Source organism: Aspergillus uvarum (assembly GCF_003184745.1).
Source record: "Aspergillus uvarum CBS 121591 unplaced genomic scaffold BO82scaffold_104, whole genome shotgun sequence".
NCBI lineage: Eukaryota > Fungi > Ascomycota > Eurotiomycetes > Eurotiales > Aspergillaceae > Aspergillus > Aspergillus uvarum.
In genome coordinates, this window is record NW_020291401.1 from 48,313 (window position 1) to 70,218 (window position 21,906).

At 53.3% G+C, this 21,906-nt stretch overlaps 11 protein-coding genes and 1 non-coding gene across 12 annotated transcripts; 7 read left to right on the forward strand and 5 right to left on the reverse strand.

Moving 5' to 3' along the window:
- Positions 1 to 46: 46 nt before the first annotated feature.
- Positions 47 to 1,851, reverse strand: BO82DRAFT_13064 (uncharacterized protein). Its single transcript, XM_025629968.1, has one exon. The coding sequence runs from the start codon at positions 1,500 to 1,502 to the stop codon at positions 459 to 461; it is 1,044 nt and encodes a 347-aa protein (XP_025486002.1). The 5' UTR covers positions 1,503 to 1,851; the 3' UTR covers positions 47 to 458.
- Positions 1,513 to 4,189, forward strand: BO82DRAFT_359739 (uncharacterized protein). The gene is made up of 6 exons (XM_025636635.1): positions 1,513 to 1,999; positions 2,050 to 2,579; positions 2,648 to 2,960; positions 3,029 to 3,239; positions 3,312 to 3,491; positions 3,587 to 4,189. Exons 1-6 carry the CDS (start codon positions 1,692 to 1,694, stop codon positions 3,896 to 3,898), a joined length of 1,854 nt encoding a protein of 617 aa, XP_025486003.1. The 5' UTR covers positions 1,513 to 1,691; the 3' UTR covers positions 3,899 to 4,189.
- Positions 4,190 to 4,244: 55 nt separating this feature from the next.
- On the reverse strand, positions 4,245 to 5,865 carry BO82DRAFT_359742 (class I SAM-dependent methyltransferase). The gene has a single exon (XM_025636636.1). The coding sequence runs from the start codon at positions 5,489 to 5,491 to the stop codon at positions 4,625 to 4,627; it is 867 nt and encodes a 288-aa protein (XP_025486004.1). The 5' UTR covers positions 5,492 to 5,865; the 3' UTR covers positions 4,245 to 4,624.
- Positions 5,866 to 8,391: 2,526 nt separating this feature from the next.
- BO82DRAFT_323328 (intradiol ring-cleavage dioxygenase) lies at positions 8,392 to 10,121 on the forward strand. The gene is made up of 3 exons (XM_025632794.1): positions 8,392 to 8,892; positions 8,947 to 9,268; positions 9,321 to 10,121. Exons 1-3 carry the CDS (start codon positions 8,649 to 8,651, stop codon positions 9,943 to 9,945), a joined length of 1,191 nt encoding a protein of 396 aa, XP_025486005.1. The 5' UTR covers positions 8,392 to 8,648; the 3' UTR covers positions 9,946 to 10,121.
- A 259-nt stretch (positions 10,122 to 10,380) lies between these two features.
- On the forward strand, positions 10,381 to 11,193 carry BO82DRAFT_369903 (WD40 repeat domain-containing protein; the record flags this gene model as incomplete). The annotated part of the gene is made up of 2 exons (XM_025637190.1): positions 10,381 to 10,434; positions 10,531 to 11,193. 2 exons carry the CDS (start codon positions 10,381 to 10,383, stop codon positions 11,191 to 11,193), a joined length of 717 nt encoding a protein of 238 aa, XP_025486006.1.
- A 527-nt stretch (positions 11,194 to 11,720) lies between these two features.
- Positions 11,721 to 14,142, reverse strand: BO82DRAFT_13006 (S53 family peptidase). The gene is made up of 5 exons (XM_025629958.1): positions 13,084 to 14,142; positions 12,887 to 13,028; positions 12,743 to 12,836; positions 12,340 to 12,643; positions 11,721 to 12,262 (listed from the first exon to the last, which is right to left on the reverse strand). The coding sequence occupies exons 1-5, from the start codon at positions 13,977 to 13,979 to the stop codon at positions 11,908 to 11,910; spliced, it is 1,791 nt and encodes a 596-aa protein (XP_025486007.1). The 5' UTR covers positions 13,980 to 14,142; the 3' UTR covers positions 11,721 to 11,907.
- Positions 14,119 to 14,817, forward strand: BO82DRAFT_13089 (uncharacterized protein). The gene has a single exon (XM_025629969.1). It carries the CDS (start codon positions 14,306 to 14,308, stop codon positions 14,780 to 14,782), a length of 477 nt encoding a protein of 158 aa, XP_025486008.1. The 5' UTR covers positions 14,119 to 14,305; the 3' UTR covers positions 14,783 to 14,817.
- Positions 14,818 to 14,863: 46 nt separating this feature from the next.
- BO82DRAFT_t319 lies at positions 14,864 to 14,937 on the forward strand. The gene has a single exon. It is a non-coding gene; the product is annotated as a tRNA-Ile (tRNA).
- Positions 14,938 to 15,807: 870 nt separating this feature from the next.
- On the reverse strand, positions 15,808 to 17,167 carry BO82DRAFT_407706 (MFS general substrate transporter; the record flags this gene model as incomplete). The annotated part of the gene is made up of 2 exons (XM_025639650.1): positions 15,808 to 16,859; positions 16,936 to 17,167. The coding sequence occupies 2 exons, from the start codon at positions 17,165 to 17,167 to the stop codon at positions 15,808 to 15,810; spliced, it is 1,284 nt and encodes a 427-aa protein (XP_025486009.1).
- Positions 17,168 to 17,502: 335 nt separating this feature from the next.
- On the forward strand, positions 17,503 to 18,767 carry BO82DRAFT_359746 (Clavaminate synthase-like protein). Its single transcript, XM_025636637.1, has one exon. The coding sequence runs from the start codon at positions 17,547 to 17,549 to the stop codon at positions 18,741 to 18,743; it is 1,197 nt and encodes a 398-aa protein (XP_025486010.1). The 5' UTR covers positions 17,503 to 17,546; the 3' UTR covers positions 18,744 to 18,767.
- Positions 18,768 to 19,253: 486 nt separating this feature from the next.
- BO82DRAFT_437144 (uncharacterized protein) lies at positions 19,254 to 20,060 on the forward strand (the record flags this gene model as incomplete). Its single annotated transcript, XM_025641169.1, has 3 exons — positions 19,254 to 19,533; positions 19,690 to 19,961; positions 20,034 to 20,060. Exons 1-3 carry the CDS (start codon positions 19,428 to 19,430, stop codon positions 20,058 to 20,060), a joined length of 405 nt encoding a protein of 134 aa, XP_025486011.1. The 5' UTR covers positions 19,254 to 19,427.
- A 573-nt stretch (positions 20,061 to 20,633) lies between these two features.
- Positions 20,634 to 21,529, reverse strand: BO82DRAFT_407709 (uncharacterized protein; the record flags this gene model as incomplete). The annotated part of the gene is made up of 2 exons (XM_025639651.1): positions 20,634 to 20,802; positions 20,868 to 21,529. The coding sequence occupies 2 exons, from the start codon at positions 21,527 to 21,529 to the stop codon at positions 20,634 to 20,636; spliced, it is 831 nt and encodes a 276-aa protein (XP_025486012.1).
- Between the last annotated feature and the right edge of the window lie 377 nt (positions 21,530 to 21,906).

Here is a 21,906-nt window from a genome sequence, read left to right on the forward strand (position 1 = left end):
CTAGGGTTTGTCAGTCTCTGGGTTGTTCCGGTGGAAAGATAGGAAGGGCCTTACCGAGGCGCATGCCATTGTTGTAAGGGGCCAGCAACAGGGCCATGATGGATTTGTTGAGTGATGATCAGTTCTTTGCGGGCGTCAAGTGCTCCAGTGGTCCTGGTCAACGGCTTCGGACCTCTTTTTAGAACCGTCTGTGGCGCATGAACTTGACAGCTGAAGCTAGAAGCATGCGAGAGGCCACGAGCATACATAGTCATTTGGGTCTGGCTTCATGATTGTAATCACTAGTCCATCTGGCGATGTGGGCCGTGCGATAAAATTGGCTTTTCTTGCCGACGGCCGATCTCCGGAAGTCCGAGCAAGAATCAAACACGATTTGCAGTAAAGTGAAGCGATTAAGCAGATGGAATGAATCGGATAGAATAGAAAAACAACGCAATGCATTGAGTAAGAGAGATTGATCAACCCAATTGGTCTTGTCTACTGATCCCGGCCGCAGTTTTGGTGGTCGACCACTGGCGTACCTGGCGGAGAGACTCGACCGGCATTAGCAGCAGCTCCACCACCAGCGCGCGTTCGCAAAGCTGCATGCATTGTTGTGGGGTTACTCGTCCGCCGTCCTGCACGCCAACCTCTTGCAGCCTCTGCGCCACGCGATCCTCCAACGTCTGGGCACGGCGGTGGATAGCACGCCCTTGTTGCAGCAGGGCCTCGAACTTCGGGGAACCCGCCCGCGCCGTCTCCCGGATCAGCGTCTGATCGATTGTAGAATAGGCGCTCAGGCGCACCTCGGCGCCGTGCTCCGTGCTCACGGAGCTGGTGGCCCGACGTTCATGCTCGTCGCCAAAGCAGGACTCGACGGTGATATCGACGCGTTGGGTGTCGGTCAGGTGGCGGGTGGAAGTTTGGGTGGTGAAGAGCACAGAGGCGTCGCCACCGATGCGGTAGCCGCTAACGTAGTAGTCGCCGTACTTGGCGTGAAAGTCGTCGATTCCCCCTGGACGTCCGTTCGCCCCATCGCCTGTAAACACCTCAAATGCCGCTGCTGACAGTTCAGGTGGCCGATTGAACGCCACCGACCCCGCTCGGTAGCTGGTTGTCACCGAGGCCTTGTTACCATCGTGGTTTTTCAGCACATCGCGGTCGTAGTGCACTGAAACGCTGGCTTCCAGGAACACCAGGTCCACCCCCACTCCGACGCCCACGCTCAGATGATCAGTCGAGCTGGAGGAGCTGAGTCCCTCGGACGACCGGAAGCGACCGCTCGCGTCGGAGGTGCTGAATGTGACCGGGATGGAGGAGAGAGAGTCTGCATCAAATGCAGATTGTGGTGCGAATGGGTTGGAGGAACTAGCAGTGGCGGCTGATCGGAAGAAGGTACCCAGAGGCAAGACGCGAGGCTGCCAGGGGAGAAGAATCGGGGCGCGGCTGGCGGCCTGCTGAACCACCCGAGGGATTAATGGGTCGAAGCCAAAGCCCCTCTCTGTGTCTGGACTGTCTGCCATAATGGAGGCACTGGAACCACGCGTCGACGGAAGGGGAGGAAGTTGTTCTTGACCCACAAAGTCCGAAGTTCCAGCTGCAGCTTTTATGGATGGGGGATGTACTCTTAAGATATACCCCCCAACGCCTACCGTTCCACGAATCCATCCAAAAATACCGCTACCATTCGCAGTCTCTGCAGCCCTGTCACAATGTCAGGTACTAGGCCATGCAACAGCAATGGAAATGCTAGAGTGAACAACCTGCAACCTGAACTCAGTATCATTGATCCCAACAGCCGGGAACAAACTGACATCTTACCCGACCCTCTCGCAAGTTCGCAAGGATTGTTTTCACAGAATCCACAGAATATCCAGCCATATACCAACAAGATCGTTCCCGCAGACCCGGCCTACTGGAACGATGCATCCCCACCGCTCTCATGCCAGCCGTTCCGGCCAGGTAATCCTGAAAGCGGACCGCTGCCGGATGCTCACTATTATCACATAGTCAAGGATTGGTACTTCTCGTCGTCAAATTATTGCCAAAGCACTTCTGATCGGACGTCAGGCCTCCTGCGGATTACCTCACGAAGACGAACATTCCCGACCCAAAATATGCCGCCCAGGACATTGATTTCGAGATAGACCCAAAGTCTCTGCCGAACGTGGTGAGCCGACAAAGCTTCGAGCGCTTGAAAGGCAGTCCACTGGTCAAGGCCATGTGGAAAGAGGCATATACCGTCAAGCAAGGGCTTGATGGCTACGCAGCGAACAGCCTCCGAGGCCGTACATGGAAACTCTCGCATGGCCCTAATCCCGTCAGGTCGCCGTATTTTTTCTTCCGTATGTACGGAGACAAGCCTATGACGCGAGCGGGCATCTCAGAGGGCTTCGAGGCATGCAAAGTAAAGTCGGACAGCAGCACCAAAAAAAGTCAGTCATCGGTCACGACCTCAGAAGGCCCGTCCGGATCCTTGTGGGGCATCAACCAACTGAATGACCTTTCTTGCATTCCACTGCTTGACCTGGATATGGGCATCATTCTCCCGCGCGGCTTTAACTGTGCCAAGGTTATGAGCGATATCAACAATTGCTACAGTAAGAATACCTGTTTGGACCGGTGGTGTTTCATGGTTCAACATGAACTAATGAAGAATGGCCGGTAGTTGTCAAGCGCATTCTGAATGAAATCACGGTGGTCACCCGTGACGACCTTGCCCGATTCGACCGCACTCATATGTCATGGTATCTCTTCAACCCTTGGTGTCTGTTCTTTACTGCACTGCGCGATCATCTGGCTCGAAGCAACCCTGTCATTGAAGCAGAACAGCTGAATGAGGATGGGACCCAGGCTCGAGAGAGTCACACCCGAGACGAAGATAAAGATGAGGCTTCCTCGGAAGGGCTTCTCCATCGATTCATGGAGGTCATCCTGCTCCTCTTCTCAATTCTTTGTGGGGGACGAGATGAATGGCGTAGGTATGTCTGTTGCTTACAGTCAACACCCATGACGGGTCTCCCTTCAACACTAACGTTCTTTCACCCAGTACCCCCCACCGTACAGCGGCCGAAATAAACGTTGGGAAATCTATGTGCAAAATCAAGGATGACGGGTATGTCTACCTCACTCGCGGAGGTACGACTGGCCATAAGAAACGTGAGGGGATCAACCGGATCCGGGCCACTATAAACAAAACGCAGCCACTAGCCGCTTCCCAGAGAAGTCGTCACGGTGGAGAGCCGATAATAAGATTCGAGGCATGTTTTTTGGATCATTTTTTATCAGTGTCTCGAGCAGTGTGCAGCTAACCGATGATTGAGGGAAACTAGGCCAAGCGCATGGAGCATCAAAGCCTTCCCACCGCCCAGATCTTCGCTGAGCTGCTGTCGGCCGCTGTCCTCAACATGGAGTATCTGAACGAGAAGGTCCCAACGACACAAGGCAACGTCCTGCCGTCGGATCTGTCGTCACAACCGGACGAGATTCCTCAAGGAGCCGAGTATCATGATGTTCGTTGCGTCACCTATCTAATCCCTCCTCACGAGTCACCTTTCGCCCAAACTGTGACTTGATTCAATGGTTAATAACGCCCCCTACCACACAGGCCTTCGTCTTTCACATCGAGCACTACCACCTCCGCATCCACACTGCACGCTTCCCGACGGCGTACCTGAAATGGGTGACGTCGCCCGACGAGCCGTCCGACTTTCACGACGTCATCGTGCAGAAGGTGACGGCGCCCTACGATCTTTCCCAGCCGGACGACCGCCTCCGTGCGGTCCGAGATATTTTGATCTTGCTTTTTGCCATCCGTGCTGGACGCACCGCTGATCCGCAGGGTTTGTTCGTGGCTCGTGCCGTGGTGCCGCAGACGCACAAGGCGCTGGCCGTACCGGAGCCTATGAATTTGGAGTAGCTTACAGCTTGTTATTGACAAGGTCATGGATCGGTGGGAGATTGGTAGACTCTGTGTCAAGGCGCGAGGAAGAGCTGGTGCATCTCGGGTTAATGCCGAGAACAACGAGACGGAGATAATGTGGCTTATACCTCGATCTACACCAAGTCGAACGTTCCAGACCAAATGCTAAGTGACAGAACGGTCAAAAGACTTGAACTGGCATAAGTGAAAGCTATCGGGAGACATTTCCAGCCTTCCCAGGCGCGTCTGCTGGTGTCATCCAGCCTCTTCGCTGGACTTCTACGTCAACATAGCGAAGATAAAAGTCGTTTTCGACGTAGTATAAACTAACAAATGTAGCATTCTCGAAGTTAAGATGAAAGAGGATGTCAAAGCATTGAGATTGACACAGCAGTGGGTTAGTCTTGAACGCTGTAGGAAAGCCCGAACACGCAAAGTACTCCCCTCCTATTCATAGAAAGGCACCCACACTAAGCCAGGACCGGCACGCGGGTACCGGGTGCCCCAGGTATCAGTGCTCTCCCGCACAAACACTATGAACATGATCCACCTCCACATAGTGGTATGATTGGAAATTTGGAAATGACACAGGTATCGCATTTCCACTTCAGATAGTCACTATGGCTCGCACTTATCGCCTGAAGCCATACTAGAAAGGGGCTTCCTGCCCACTGTGTTCAAACACCGCACACAACTAGATTCCTCAAGCGCTGCAACGTAAGTCTACAACTTCGCCCCGTTCGGATCCTTCTTCCGTCCAATACTAACCGCGCGAGGCGTCGACATGGCCGCCCCGGCCCCGGCCTCCACAAGCCCTTGCCGCACCAGCCTCATTAACTCATTCCCCGCCTCCACCTTCCCATCCTCCAGCAACCTAGCCGCGAACTCCTCAATCGTGGAGAGATGTAACTCCCCATTCGCCCTCGCCATCTCCCGTCGCGGCCGATAATGAAAGATCTGGGCCTTCTCAAGTCCCTCCCTCTCATAAATGCGAGGAAGTTCCACCACCCAGTCCTGCCGGCCGCCCGAAAACAGAAACGCGCAGAGCTGCTCCAGAGCCGGTGTCTTCTGGGCTGGGTTGACCTTGACCACGTGTGTGCCCTGATAGTTGTAGTCATCCCACTGGATCCAGCCGCCCGGCTTGAGCATGCGGGACACCTTGCGGATGATTGAGGTTGGATCGCTGTTTTCCACCACCAGAACCAGCAAGCGGAGGTGGATCACGTCGAACTTCTCGACGAGGTCGGCGGGGACATTATCGTGGAGGTTCCATTGGCGGAGGGTGATGTTGGGGGGAAGCCATTCGGGCGGCGGAGCCACTGCCATGCTCATGTCAAGGCCTTCGAAGGTCGCGTTGGGGAGCTCCGGGGCGAGGTCGAGGAGCCAGATGGCTGTTCCAGATGCTATGTCGGCAACGCATGGATTGGGGGTGGGGAGCGACGCAGCGATGGTGGGGTGGAGGTTGAAGCCGAAGGATTCTTTCCACAGGTAGAATTGGTAATTCAGACGAGAGGCGGCTGCGTTGCTGCGGCCGAGGGAGTAGGCTCGGCCATCGGCGAGGTGGAAGTCCATTGAGGTTGCGGAAGTCATTCTGCTGGCAAGAAGAGAGGTAAAAAAGGAGTGGAGTATCGAGTCAGCTCTTGTTCTAAGGTTGCTGGGGACGACCGTGTCTTATATCACCATGCGTCGAACAATGGGAAGGGCGTGGTACTCTGGTCGGTTATAATTCCTCTGCAGATGACGTTGTATGCAGCTGAAGAAATCATCCTTGCAATGTGCTCGTCTTTTCCCGCTGTAATCTCAGCTGTGGGTGCAGCAAATGGCTCAGCAAGCCACATACCTGCGGGTTCAGGGCTCAGGCACTGCCGATCGTTCGCGGGCGGGTTCCCCGACTTATGAATCTGGAGCTGCAGGTGATCCACGCTGTCAGCATGTCCAATTGTCTTGGCTGAACTGATGCTCGCATTCTCTCCATCAGCGCGTAAATGAGGGGGTGTGTGCACGAGTCACGGTTGCCTTGAATATCCCAGCTACCGTTGCGGAGTTCCTCAGCCAGCCATTCTCATGACTAGGACCACTCAGGTGAAGGACGTCCATGTGTTATCAAGTATACCGATCGATTATTTATCCGTAATTTGTCAGTAATATGAGATATGGGTACTGCATGCCAACAGCCGAAGTAGTTCAGTCATCGTGTGGACGCTTGTGACGAGTGCAGAAGAGAGAGAAAGCCCTGCAGAGGAGATCAAACACACCCCGCGTCAATCACGTGAAGTAGTACAGTACAACCACATCCACGCCGTAAAACCCCACACGCGTAAACAAACTACTTTTGTTCATGACTTAAATCCTTCCGCAAATTTGGATCCAAATTTCCAGCTCAGGACTTATCTGAAGGATCTTACATCAGCCTCGTCAAATAAGCTATGAGGATGCTGATTATCTGAGATACAAATCCTGGACCTGTGCCAAGGTCATCCAATCTCGCCGCCGGTTCCTCGAGCATGTTGCTCATCAGCGCCACTACCTTTCCATTTCTCCGTCTTCCTGTAGGTCCGTTGTCTCTTTGCCGCATTTCCGTGTCGCCGCATTGTTACTGCCTAGTGTTTCGGCAAGCATGAACTGCCGACTCCTATCAATTGTACCTCAACTGAGACTTTGACTAATATCAAAAGGGCTAATGATATAGAACTGCGATTGATGGTCTACGAACGTCTGCTTTGTTCCCAGGAGATTGTTGTTCATCATTTTCAACGCCATGATCATTACCCTGGTTGTTATCAAGGAGACGTCGGCTACAACATAATCCCTCCAAGAATACCCTGGCAATCATGGCCTTGAATTGCCAGATTTATGAAGAATCACGGCCAATATTTTATTGTTTGAACACATTCACATCCAGCTTTTTCGATGCTCTTCCCATCTTCCTTATTGGCATCGGAGAGAAGAACGCCGAGCTACTACAAGAGTGCGCTGCAGGAAAGTCGACACAGAAAAGAAGTATGTAAACATCACGAATTCGTGCCTGAGAGAAATATTCATGACGGGACAAACACCGCCCAGTGCAGAGCTCGCACTTCACACTGTCGCATACCCGTTAATGTCACGTGGATATTACGGCGTGACTTGGTGCGCAACGGGCAACTATCGTCTGGTCCGAGCAGACATCTTGAATGTGCGTGATGGTCCAGCACGGAGGCGTTTTAGTCTCGATGTTTACCTACGCCAAAACGTAGTCGACCGACGCACTCCCTTTCGACAAGTTACGGCTACATATGGAATACGCTTACAGAAAAACCAAGAAGGCGCTTGAACGGAATGTTATCTCTGTGGACTATCGGGGTGACAGTAGAGGGATTGGAAGGAGCCTCCTTGAGGCAGAAAATCGCAGCTCACTGACCGGGTGTACGCTGTTGTCATCAAGATAAACTTTTATTGTGCGATAGCCTGGGCTATGAGTGAAGCTAATGTTGTCCTCAAAAGAACAGAGGCAATCGGATGTCGCTTGGCTCAGCAGGCGTAGAGACGGCATGTAGACGGCATGTCCTTCCAGAAACTTCCACTCAAGATCCCTCGACCGGACACAATCTATCACCTTGCTTACCGCTGAAGTATTCGATTGGGATTGCGAGATGATATGCTTGTTCAGATGCTGAAAGCCGCTTCGACACCTAGCTTGATGACTTTATCACCACGCCAAATAGTAGATGTGTCTGCATGGTTGAATCGTGCCTGAAGCTCTTCTTCAGCCTGGAACATGAAGATACATGACATGTATCTGGAAAGGTAAGGTAATCTGCAGGTTATTGCTGATGACGAGTGACTCGTGCGTAATGCAGTGGGAAGGACAAGAAACGACTAACTGAATAAGCTGTGGCCGAGCCAAGAAAACAGCAATCATTACCGTTTTGAGAAGAATCAGCAAGCATCTGAAGAACCACATATTTCCACCCAAGACCTCTGCATTGGCAACGTGCATCACCAAGCTTAAGTTTGATCTAGGCGCAACCATGGAACTTCAGATTTCCTTCCATCTTGCGGTGCTGACGACTTAGTATGCAGCCGAATACTTTCGCATAACTGCCGATGAATCCTGAAACGCCATAAATTTGAGCATATCGGATGCTACGGATATTGCACGCCAGCACAAAGGTACTCAAGAAAGCCATTTACGCAGGCAAAGTGACGGCTCGAGTTGGAAGCGGGTCAGGAATAAGTTCCGCTTACTACTTAGCACCGAGAATGAAACGGCCAACGCTGTTTGGTTCGCAACCCGACACATCAACAGCACCAGCCAAGCTTTAAAAATACCCCAGACCAACGGAGTCTGCCCGATCCCTGAGTTGATAGGGTCTTCAGAAGCAGTGACAGTAATAAGCGCACGCTGATTCGTGGTGGCCGTCGATCACCCTCTGAATAGGGCTCGCTTCCCTGAGATGCTGCGGATCCCAGGTACGCGGCGCCAAGACCCTGACGTTGACCGGCCAAGAATTCGGCCCTCGTTCTAGGGCTGCGGGTGCCGCCGAGATCCTGAGCTTACGTCTCCCAATCAATTCGACAACAACCTGCTGAAATCGATAGAGCGACACGGCTCACCCTGGTCCAGATGACGCGGCTATATGGAACGCATCTATACCATCGTTGACACTGAGAATGGAGGAGATATAAAGACCACAGTCGTCTAAGTGAGGCAGAAGACAGAGAATCAACAACCTGCTTCCCTTTCTCTTCTCCTACCACCATCACGATGCACTTCTCCAAGCTCTTTGCACTCAGTGCGGCCACCTTGGCCTTCGCCCACCCGGGCGAGAAGCATGACATGAAGGCCGTCAAGCGCGAAATCCACCTTCGCGATGCCTTGGCCGCCAGAGCCCAACAGGGTGTGAACGCTTGCTCTTCCTCTCAGGCTGCTCAGCAGGTTCAGCAGCGCAGCGTCGCTCGTCGCGCGCAGACTGCCAACGAGCTGCGTTCCAAGCGCGGAATCACTTCCGGTAAGCAAAGCATCCGTGCGTCGATGAGACCCGCCGACTCTAACCCTTGATCAGCTCCCCAGAAGTGGCGTCGTGACCTCGCGGCCCTCGAGAAGTGGGAAGCCATCAACCACAACAAGACCGGCCTTGTGCACCACGGTCTCAACGCCGACGCCGAAATCTTTGGCGCCAACACCAGCTCCATCTTGACCCCTACCATCACCGACGGCCCTTACTACGTCTGGGGCGAGGTGATCCGTCAGAATGTGAAGGAGGAGCAGTACTGCGACGGTGTCGATGTCTACCTCGAGGTGCAGTACATTGACGTGAACACCTGTCTCCCTGTTCAGGGAGCTCTGGTTGACATCTGGAATGCCAATGCCACCGGTGTCTACAGGTATGTCCACACACTCACTCTATACACATTGGATCTTCTAACATGTTGGCAGTGGTATCTCCACCAGCGGTAACTATGCTGCCGATGGCTGGGACTCGACCTACCTCCGTGGTATCCAGGAGACCAACGAGGACGGTGTTGTAACCTTCAGCACCATCTTCCCCGGCCACTACGATGGCCGCGCCACCCACACCCACCTCCTCACCCACCTCAACTCCACCATCAACCGCAACAACGGTACCCTGCAGGTCGGCACCGGTAGCGTCGCCCACATCGGCCAGCTGTTCTGGAACGAGGTCCTCCGCTCCGCCGTCGAGGACACCTACCCATACACCACCAACACCCAGGCTGTCACCACCAATGCTGATGACATGTGGAGTGTCCTTCAGGCCTCCTCCGCCTACGACCCCTTCCCCGAGTACATCTACCTCGGTGACAGCCTCGAGGATGGCTTGTTCGCGTGGATCCAAATTGGTATCAACACCACGGCCGATTACACCGATAATTCCTACTACAGCATTGCTGCTTATTACGACGAGACTGGTGGTCACCAGAACTCTGACAGCTCTGCTTTCGGTGGGGGTGGTGGCTCTGGCTCCGGTGATGCCATGCCCTCTGGCTCTATGAGCGGTGAGCCTTCTGGGTCCATGGGTGTTGCTCCTACCCAGAGTGCTTGAGATTCTGGGGTGTAGCTTATAGCACCGATCTTTTTTCTTTTGACGGAAACTGTACATTAAGTTCAGAATGTTCTATACGTTGATGTGGTATACTAGCTAGTGTAGTTGTCTTCTTCAATCATGGTTATCTTAGCGCGGCTTTGGGATTCATGAGACTTTCCACCGCTTAAGCTGACAATCTCTCCTTTCTAGATCCAGGCACAGTACTGTGGTGTGCTGTACTGTACTCCATGTATGCATAATTAGCGAGTCCACAGATATGGTTGTCTTGCTTGCAAATGAAGGCCAATGGAACGTGAAGATAGACGCCTGCATCAGCACTAGGTAGTTGGCCGGTCACCTGATAGCGGGGATTGTGATCGGCTTTCAGCTGCGAGTCTTCAACATTCCGCTTCCCCTTCTCTTTTTCTCTTCTCAGGAATCCCGCCTCAAACAATGGGCTCTGTGTACAACTCAGTGAAGAATCATGGCAATAATTCAGGATTCCGGGTAGGAATAAACCAGGGTCAAATTAACCTCGCTTCAGGTACGATGACCCTCGTCCTTATAATTTCCCAAGCCATGTACATTATTGACCTTACACAGGTCTTTAAGCATGATTACCGGCATAAATCATCACTCTTGGCCCTCTCACGTGATGGCAGGATTTTCGCCTCCAGCTCTTTGGCGTCAATGAACTTATGGGATCTCACCATCGGCCAGCTACATCGGTCATCGGAAGCGATGATTAAGGTTACAGAGGATATACAACCTGCTCTTGTACCCGTGGATCGTCTTCTATTCTCACCTGATGGCCAAGTGGTTGCATCGAGCTCATATGACGGCACCATCAACCTGTGGGATGGAGTCACAGGGAATCATATCCGTTGCCTCCAATCAGGGACTGAGAGAATTGTGCCTGGCGACTTTCAGCTTCTAGCAATGGCCTTCTCACCTGATGGGCGTCTTCTGATAGTAGTCGACGGTTTCGGGGACATTACCATGTACCAGGCTTTAGCAACTACACGCCCGAGCCAGAAAATATGGCGCATACAGCCTGACCGTCAAGAACGAGGGACATATCTCAACTTCTCGCCCAATGGAGAGCTACTAGTCCTGAAAATTGTCACCGGACTGCTCATCTTTTGGAACCTGGACAGTTCCGAGCCACAATACATCGAGTATTATCGTGACAACTATGATGTTGAGGAATCTGCATATTTTGCTTTCTCCCCGGACGGTACGCTGCACTACTTTAACTGTGCTTGATTCATGGAGCCCTGCACTTCTCTTGAGCTTGGAAATCCCGATACAGGTACTCCCCGCGTTCATCTAAGATTACATCACCACGGCGAGGACGAGTTTTACATTCCGGAGCGGACCCTGTGGAAACCATATCCGATACAATTGAATGCCCCTATACTTAGAGCTATGACAGGACATTGCAAGGAGCCCATTTCCCGTTTTCTTCATTCCACGATCGCAGTCCAGTGTATGAACGATACCTCGTTCTCATTTGGAGATGAACCCGACGAAAAGCACTGGATCTATATAGACGGGGAAAGGAAAATTCTCTTACCCGCCGAATATAGGCCAAATTGTGTGGCATGGAAAGAAGGGACCCTGGCCCTAGGTCATGAATCGGGGAAGATCACTTTTCTTTCCTTTCCCACTTGACTTGCTTTACTTCTATCATCCTAGCCTATGGAGCGCCTTCTAGCCAGTGTCTTCGGGCCCATTGACTAATGTCAGCTTGAGTTGCAGCTTCAGGAGTCATAGAAACCTTCCCATCTTCTCAAGAGAGCCACCCATCTGCCCTGGTGACTGCAACAAGGCATCGCTTCCTAGATCACGCGGGAGCGGCAAAGTCCTGCTCGCGCAAGAAAGTATCACAATCTCACGTGGGATTTATTTTGTCCTAGCAATATGTACAGTACATATACAACATCAGTCCATCCACTCTAGTCTCAACGTCGGAAGACTCTAGTACTTCAGCACAACCTCCTTCAACTTCTCGAAATCCGGCAGCCCCAATCCAGTAACCGGATCCCAGCCGACGGTCGCATTCCAGAACGCCCAGGGGATGATCCCGGCGCCCGGAACGGTCTCGCCGCTCTGCGGGTCCGTGCCGTCGCAGCCGACCGACTGGCCCAGCGTCACGTCGGTGAACCGCTTGCTCACGTCCTTGCTGTACAGCAGGGGGTTCAGGTACCCGAGGGCGGGCTTGCCGGCGCGCAGGCGGGCGTCGTTGAGGAGGGAGACCAAGGCGGCGAAGACGGGGGCCGCGGCCGAGGTGCCGCCCGTGCCGACGGTGGTGTTGCCCTCGACGACCACGTAGCTGGTTTGCGTTAGCAGGGTTGGGGTTTCTGACTTAGATCATCACTTGGGGGTATGGGGTATGGGTGCAGAACATACGGAGGATCATAGCTGTGAGTGGAGACGTCGGGGAACGCGCGGCCGCTGAAGTTGGCGTACTGCGAGTAGTACTTCTTGGTGTCCTTGGCGATGTGGTGGGACAGGTACTTCTCCACCGCGTCGTGCTGGTACCACGCCTGCGGGAAGTAGTTGCTGAAGCCGCCGGAGCTGCCCGTCCAGGCGATCTCGGGCCCGTAGGACTGCGTGCCGCCGATGGCCGTCACGTAGGGGCAGGTCGCCGGGAAGGTCGGCTGGAATTGCGGGCGGTTGCTGCCATCTCCGGCGCGACAGGCGGAGCCGATTCCTGTTTTTTTCTGGTGTTAGAACGGTTTGTAGAGGGAGACATGTGTGGGGGGGGGGAGGCTTGTGGCTGGGCTGGGCTGGGCTGGGCTGGCTGGCTTACCTTCGTCGCCGGAGGATTCGATGATGGAGATACCGCGGAGACCCATCAGGCCGATCAGGTTGCAGACGCGCTTGGCGTAGTACTCGGGAACGGTCTGGGGCGGTTAGTGAGGGACGCGGTCCGTGATGGGCTGGGGTAGCGTACCTGCTCATCATCGCCGTAGGAGTTGGAGATGACCTGGGGCAGAGCCGAGTTGGGCTTCGACAAGAGGTACTCGTAGTACGGGAGGTAGGGCTCGTTCGAGTCGTCCGCAGCAGTGGGCTCATCGGGATCGGTGATGAAAGGACTGCGCTTGTTAGCTTACTTTGCTGTCGTCATTCGGAGAGTAGTGCGGGGCTCACGCAAGACCGCCGGTGATGAAGGCAGTTATCGGCAGAGGGTGGGCAACACCGACGAGCAGCTCGACATCCAAATCGGCCTCGCCGTCACTCTCGGTCGCGGGGTCTTGGTCGTTGACACCACCGTTGATGAGTTCAACGTCGAACTCCTGGTAGGGGAGATTGTAGTATTTCTCGAAAGCGGCAAGGTCGGAGTACGAGGCAGACTCGTTCAAGAAGTTGCCGAAACCGATCTTACTGCCCGACGAGGCGCTGGGGGTGTAGCTGCCGAAGTTGTACATCTCCTTCAGGCAGGAAAGGGTGATGCGCTCGGCGCAGGTAGAATTGGAGCTTCTCTTGGTGTGCTGCGCCGGGAGCTGCACCGTCAGCTTCGACAGCTCCGCCTGGGCATTGTCCTTGCCGAAGTAGGTGGTCGGCGAGATCAGGTCAATCGTGTCGACCAGGCTCTCCGGAATGGAGTATTGGGTGGTGCGCAGCTTGGTGGAAGAGCCGCTCTGGTAGTAGGCAAAGGTGGTGTTGAGGAGCTTGTTCACCGTGCTGACGGGCGCCGCGAAGTTCACCATGCTGCCATCCTGCGAAATCTGGGTGATGTTGGCACTGCGCAGCCAGCTGACGACGGCGTCGGCGTTGGCCACAGGGAACTCCTTGTTGATGTCCTCCAAATCCAGCCATTGGCCGTACTGGGCTTCACCAGGGGTGGCAAGGGCGGTGAGCTTGGCCTGAAGCTTGTCCAGGTTCTGACGGTTCAGCGCAATCGACAAACTGATGGTGTTGCCCTGAGCAGCATCCTCGAGGTAAGTCCAGCTGGCAGGGACGGCCGCCAGCTTCTCGTGAACGACGGCCTGGGCTGAAGCCGCCAGAGAGCACAGGAGTGCCGTATACAGGCCGTTGGTATGCATCTTGACAAGACAGAGCGTTTCCCAGGAGGTGCACAACTGGGTTGGGGAAATGTCGGGGGAACACCGCCATTATAAGTGCGCGGGGGGTTCGGTGAGGTCATATCGCGCATCGACGTGGTTTTTGTTTGCCAGCAGCAGGAAGCTTCATCGTTTGGTCGGATCGAAGCTGCCTGCAGGCACACCGACGGGGTTCCTTCAACCCATTTCGTAATTCGTTAAGCTAATGCAGGTGGACGGGACCTGCAGATTGCTGCTATCTGTCGTGCAATTAATCAGGGCACCCCGGACAATATGGGCTCGGCTCTGTAAGCGATGTCGTGATAAGAATGGGGTTGTTTACCCTCGACCCTCGTCCGGAGTCCGTCGGGGTAAACCTGCCCCGCTGGATGATAAGGTGTGTTCCTCAGCCACGCCATTTCTGGCTGTTGCCTATCCCTTGCCAATGTCTTACTCGCGAAATTGGTCGACGAGCTCAGCCGAACATACGACATCGAGTTGTCGTCGTGGGTCATGGACAGTGTCGGATTCTTGACGACGGATGGTGCAATGGCCAGCAAAACAGGGACATTGGCGAGAAGAAATGGTCGGCAAATTCGCTTGGACTAGCCAAGGCAAACAAGCACGGCGCGGAATGCTTAACCTTTCTTGACTATGGCGTGGTTGCGATCGGCGCAATTCCTTCTGCTCCAGTTATCGGCGCCGCCAGTTCCGGGGCAGTGGGTCGCATTCCCTCGGCCAGCCACACGAGTTGGAAATCAGGGAGGCACGAGTTGCCCGGGTACCTAGACAGCAAGCGTGCATAAGATCAGGTTCCGATTTTTGTACCTTCATCCACTTTGACTTGCGAATGTGACAGCACAAAGCCCGGCCTCTCACATCAACTGGGTCCCATAGCTCAGTTGGTTAGAGCGTAACGCTAATAACGTTAAAGTCGAGGGTTCGACCCCCTCTGGGACCATCTTTTTGCATTCCTTTCCACATTCTCGTGTGTTTTTTTGGTGCTCGCAACGGGGGAGCCATCCATCATCAGAGCAACAGACGATTAGCGATGAATGTAGCTTCGGTGTGCTCGGATGGTGTTATCTGCTCTTGATCAGCTCACTCCGGGTTGTGGGACGCTCTGGAATTGTTCTTGGGATTCCTTATTTTGAATTTCCAGTTGTGATATATATTTTGCCGGAGGGGTAGGACCCCACCCGTGCGCTCTTTGACATCGACTAACCGTGCTAAACAAATAGCAAGTAGAAATTCCTGTGAGGATCGATCCCTACTCAAGAGGTTGTTAGCATATTCTTTCCTCAAATAGGAAGTTCTGTACTTACTCCCATAGATATGGACAAAGTTCGAGATCCCAACCCTTGAGGCTCTCCATCGGCACGGTTGTAGTTGACGTTGACATGCTGCAGTGAGTGGAGAACGAAGCGGTGGATAAGTGATGACCTTTCCAAACAGACCAAACAAGACGAATAACGCCAACCAGACAAAGACTACAAACTCACAGGCACATTTTTCAATTGCTTCACTCAGTCACTCGGGACACCTGCCTCCATGTTTCTTTCTGCCCAGAATAGTCTGGTATCTGTACCATCCCAAGAAACCTGGATACAGAGTCGTGTGGAAATCATCTTTCATTGTCACAAAGCTGCCACGGGTCTCAAAGCAACATCGCGGTCGCTTGTTTGACTCTTGTCAATGGCAAGAATCGGTGGAATCATTGGTATTCCATGCAATGGGCCAATCATAATGCAGTGAGTCGGAGGTGTTATCATCACTTAGTAAAACTTAGCACTAAATTAACTAGATCGACAGGAGCTTCTACTTCACTTTCCTATCCATCAGTCCTGTGATCGCCCCTCTTGGCTTGATTATCAAATTTCCGCAAAATCTGCAGAGTGGCATAGTAACTGAAAGGCAATGCGAAAAACCACAAACCACAGTTGATACTCGCTGTCGCAATCAGCGCGGTCGGAACAGCCTGGACACCAAATCCCACAGCCACGCCAGCCGTCTCAATGCCCCTCAGTAACGAGCTGTAGCGAATTTGATCGCCTGGGGAATCAGACAAATTGCCGATGCACCAATATATGTAGTTCTCGACGAAGCCAAGGCTGATGCGTTCGAAGAGATACAAACCAAACCCCCGTCCGAATGAGCGCTGATCGCCCCAGTCCAGGACCGGCTGGGTATGGCGATACTCGTTTTGGATCACCACAGCCCATATCCAGGTGGCGCTCTTCAACGCAGCAATCAATATATATGTGATGATTGCCCGTTTCTTGCGGCTTTTCAACCAAGGTAGATCAACCAATGACCCCCCCAGCCAAGTAGCCACTGTGCCTACGACAGCGGACAGAAAGCTTCCCAGAGCTCGCGACCGGACGGTGAAATACGTCGCGAGATACGTGCCCGGATACGCTTGAATCCAGCCAAAGTACCAGAATAGTGGCACGAGCAGCAAGATTGACCTGCTGCGCATTAGTCGCCACATGATTCGACCTTCCTCATGCCACTCAATCCCACCAGGGGCTTCGATCCGTGTTCCGTCGTCGCGTTGCACCTTCTCTGGATTCGACAGCAGTGGCCCGAACACCAAGCCGAGGCACTGAATGGCGATGAAACCAAGATAAATCTGGTACCCGACTTCGCCTTTATGGTTGACGTCGTGGTTAAGAGCAAGTGAAATCGCTCCGCCAATAATGTTCCCAAAGTTCCGGAAGGTGAACCACGTTGCTAGGTAGCGGCCGCGTTTGTGCTGCTCAGGGTAGCCGGTTGCAATGGCCCCCTCGACACTCCAAAAGAAACCTGCACTGATACCGCAGACCACTGAGCCAAAATAAACGAGCCAAGTGACACCCGTACGGTTGTTCAGGTATAGTCCTGCTGCATACAGCGGGTAACCAATGGGACCCAAGCGTGAGGGTCCAGCGAAAGCCGATGAGGTTGGTCACCCATGGACCTGCAAAGCAGGTGACTGTCATGAAAGCATAGAGAAGAGCGTTTGCGGCGTTGACAAGATTGGGACTCTGAGAGCCGCCAACTCCGAGGCCATTCATGGCGCTCCAGATACCAGGAGCACAAAATGCGCAAAGCCCGACGACGAGGATTTGGAAGAGCGTGCTTCGGAAGATTCGGAGATGGGCTTGTTGACGCTCTTGTTGAGAGTCGGACATACTCGCTATGTCAGTCATGATTGCTTCCTGATTCACTTTTAGAATTGTCGCCATGATGACAAGTGCGAGACACTTCTAAGTCGCTGTCTGTTCTTCCAGATGCAAGGGGCTTGACTAATGTCTGCCAACACGAAGATCGTTTCTATCGGGTGCTTGATCACGTAACCGTGCCCATGCATGGCACAAGCAAACATACCCCTCAGCACACCTTGGCAGCGAATAATCCCGGTCTGGAGCATATCGACACCAATCATTGCAGCTCTCCATTGCTTTGTGACCCTGTGAGATAAAAGAGCGAACTTACCCCGCTTGTTCCCGGATGAGCTAGAAATTACAACTCAACTGTCGCCTACATTCTATCAACCGGATCGTCCTGAAAGACTGCAGAATCACTGAAATGGCCACAGTCACGGAAGAGATCCAGATCGGAGAGCTCTCAGTGGATGGGCAACAGTCGGAAGGCTGGGTCGCTTTCGAGTCGTTCGAGCTCCCTACGTCTAATCAGCGTCTACTTGGACCTCCTCACCCAAAGGGGACCGTAATCCCACTTGCATTGCGTCCTTCGCGGGAGACCTCCGCTGAAGTTACCCTCGATGGTGTTATCGCCACTATCGAATCTCTTCAAAGAAAAGATAACAGCCTCACGAGGCATCTCGCACGCCATGGAACCATTCTCTTCCGTGACTTGCCTATTCAGAATGCAGAGGACTTCAGCAAATTCGCTCACGCATTCGGCTACAAACCACACGAAATTATTGGTATTGTGGTTGATAGACCCCTGCTCGCACCTAATGTGGCGCCGGCCAATGAAGCACCCAAGGAAGTTCTCATCTACAACCACAACGAGTCTCCACAAGTCTCTCACGCACCAGAATACGTCTTCTTTTATGGCCATCGTGCGCCAATGCAGGGCGGTGAATCGCCAATCTCCTCTTCCTTCGAGCTCTTCAACCGCGCCCAGCGTGAGATCCCAGACTTCATCGACGAATTAGCCGAGAAAGGCGTCCTCAGTCGCGTGACTTATAAGCTTGAGCAACAGTTTGCAGGCGGCTCGACACTGCGTCAGGCCTTCGGAAAGGAGTTCCAGTCAGGTGATGATGAAGAAACCAAGCGTCGCAAGGTGGAGGCTCAGATTGCGCGCTACGGACGCGGGGAATACACGACCTGGGAATGGTCAAAAGACGACGACGGCCAGACGCAGCTGGTTCTCACACACCGCCTCCCTGCTATTCGGACGCAGCCGGAATCCAACCTTCCCACGCTCTTTACAGGACTGGCGGCGTATTGGAAGAGAGGGCAGGTCAAGTCGGGTGCACGGAGAAACGACACGCAGCAGCTCTTCGGGGACGGCACGCCGATTCCAGACAAGTATCTGGCGCACTTGACTAAGATCACAGACGAGATCCGGGTACTGCATCGTTGGGAGAAGGGCGATGTGCTGGTGTTTGATAATATTGTGGCGCAGCATGGTCGGGAGCCGTGGCTTGGGGAGCAGTCGGATCGCGTGGTTATGGCGAGCTTGTTTGATGGGGCAGCTGTGCCCGGGGCGTATGGGTTTGGGGACTGGGCCCAGGTGGTGCAGGCTGCGGAGTAGTTCTAGATTTGGTGGAGTGAGTGGGGTGCCACATGCATGCCATAAGTCTGAGTGTATTGTACTACAATTATGTGGTGTTTCCAATACCGAGCTTCTGGTGGAACGTGTTTTGCCGGATTCGGCAATCCTGCCTCCGGGCTCCGGTCATATACAGACTACACATGACATGCATGATGCGGCGCATATAGTGATGCTTTGAATAGACGTTCCTGACACAATGTAAGGTATAGCTCGTCAGCTGCGAAACCATACGCATGTGTCAAGCTTGTTTGGACTCGACACGATCGAAGCAGTGGTATGATCCCGACCATCGACTACGAAGCGGTATTACTCTCTTAACAAATATTGCTTGCATGCCCTGCCATGATTCATATTTAGTGCCTCTCCCACAGCGATACAGGTATTAACGTCGCACGCCAACCATCCTGCGCTCTGCGACCCGCCTGCAGCGATAGTCACTTCCGCACAAACAAAGCAAGCAACAGCTAACAATAGCTTCGTTCCTCATAACCATGATCTAGGCCATTCACCAGCATTTCATAGCTGAAGAGCAGACATAAATATCGCGAAGAGTCCTCCCAAATCACACCTTCATCATCCAACAGCATCTCCCATTGCAATCATTTCATCTCATCTCATCTCATCTCATTTCATCTACCGAAGACTCCATTCCCAAAAATCAAAATGAAGACCTCCGTCATCCTCGCTATCCTGGGCGCCGCCTCCTGCGCCGTCGCCATCCGCTGCTCCCAGGGCATGACCTACTGCGGTACCTCCCTGGTCAAGAAGGGTATTTCCTTCCAAGTTCAAACCCGAATCTAGCATAAGCACAAACACAAGCACAAGCATAACCCCAGAGCCCTAGAGCCTTAGAGCCCCAGAACCCTAATGTCTGATCGATCAAGCAAATAGTAACTAACCATCTCGTTTCTACTACCATGGATAGGCAACTACGCCCAAGACATTCAAACCGCCCTCCAGCGCGAGGGAATCGCCCCAACCTCCCATCAGTTGCTGGATTCGCTGTACCTGTGCACCGCCGACGAGGACTATCTGATCTACCGGACTACGTGCCGTCGCGACGCGTGCCAGGACAACGGGGTCAGTCGGGATGATACCTGTATTGGGACTGTTGAGCAGCCGCAGGAGCAGGAGGATCTGGATCTGGATCAGAACCAGGATGTTGGTATGGGCCAGAACCAGGGGGGTCAGAACGCGGTGAGTTCTTCCTCTTGGGGGTGGAGGGGTAGGGGTGGGTGCTGATGCTGATGCTGGGGTTGGAGATGGTAGGGGCCGTATAATACTGTCACCTTTTAGAGGGTGAGAAGGGTTGATTTTAGTGGTGGAGAGGGTTGTTATGCGCGGTTGGTCTGGGTGCAACGAGGGAGGAAGGGTTAGGGTTGGGGATGGGAAGGGGTGGTGGGTTTAGTATAGCTTGTGTTGGGCTATTTATTCTCGAGGTCGCGCATAGCAGAATGGTACTGGGTTAACCTGGAGTTCTAGGTCGTAGGTGCATGTCTGTAACTCTTGAATTTGTTACAACGGAGTCGTCTGTGCTATCAAGCTAAGCATGGCAGCAAGGATCTCCACGACATCAACCACCACAACCCCGTCACCACAAATCAATTACCACCACACAAGGGATCTTATCACACCTAAACCCACATCAAGAGGTCAAACTCCCAGAAATTGCCGCTTCGGAGAAAGAAACCCATCCGGCGAATCAGCTCGCCACGCAAACGTCTCCCCAAAAGTCTCATCCTCCCCGACGACAATCCGATACGTGACCTTGGCAAACTCCTGAGCCTGCGGGGCCAGAGCCGGCGCCACCTTGCGATACGAATGCGCAAGGGTCATCCAGCACCCGACCAGACCCTCCGTCACGACACCCTAATTCTTCAACGCTTGGGCTCTGCGGATGAGGGCTTTCTCCGAGGACTGGGGGAGTGGTTCTAGATCGCGAAGGGCGGCGTCAAACCAATGTGATCGGAGGAAGGTCAGAGCGCGGTTGAGCTTGAGATGGTCAGAGCCTCGTCCGGTATGAGTGAGGAGGATAGAGCTTGAGTGTAGCTGTCCTCGGTGATTAGCTTCTGTGCGCAAGAAATCGTAATCCGCGTGTCTTACCAATCGATTGCACGACGATATTCCCCGGCATTGAATGCATCAATTCCTTTCGCCTTCCACTGCATAGCACTCAACTCGGACCCAACCAACTGTCGGCGCCAATGCACAGGCACCATAATGTCCCAATCAGACAGAATGCGCAGGTCAGAAGGATGATCCACGCGGATCGCACAAGGGCTGACCCCAGGAATATGTAGATACGGTTCAATCACAACCAGCACCGTCCCTTTAGATAATCCCCCCCGAGCGAAGACTTCAATCTCCTGGTTATGCAGCTGCAGCATAATCACATTCCCCGCCTCGTCTTCCGCGACAGCTCCCACAGCGACGAGGAAGTCGGTTGGTGTCAGTGTCCGTAGGAGAATGTACTGCCTGCGGTGGTGGGTTTCGAGCTTCAAGTTATCGACCATGATCTTGATGAGGTGCTCTAACGGGGTTGTGCAGGGAGCGTAGGCGGGGGAATGGGGGAATGAGAACATTGGCCCCTCTGCTGGGTGGTGTCCCTGAACCTTGAAGAGTTGAAGAAGCTCGGCACGAAGATGCTTAGTTGAGGGGTACTTCTCGCCTTTATGAGATTGGGCGAACTCGAACCGTAGCTTGTGCTTGTGGAGGAACTGGGCGTTTGGGAAATTTCTAACTCCTCGAGATTGGAGAGATGACATTTTGATGGTGGGAGTCGGGGTAATAGGGGGACTTCGAAATGCACAGGATTGGTGAAGAGAAGGATAGAGGCGAGATGTGGAGAGAGGAGGAAGACGAGGGTGTGTTGTTGATGAAGTCGTTGTTGTTGTTGTGGTGGTGGTGATGGCTGTTTGGCGGAAGGTAACACATCCAACATTTAAGGGAGTGTCAACTCCAATTCACCTGGATGCTTACCCACCTTCTCACATCGACCCTCGTTGCAAGATGCGCAGATCTAAGCTCCATATCTCTACTGGAATTTCAGAATCCATAATGTCATTTGGAGTCAAAGCCTTGTTTTATGCCCCAAGTACAGGACAGTGAGTGCCTTGGATCCCTGACGTCGTTCGGGGTAGAG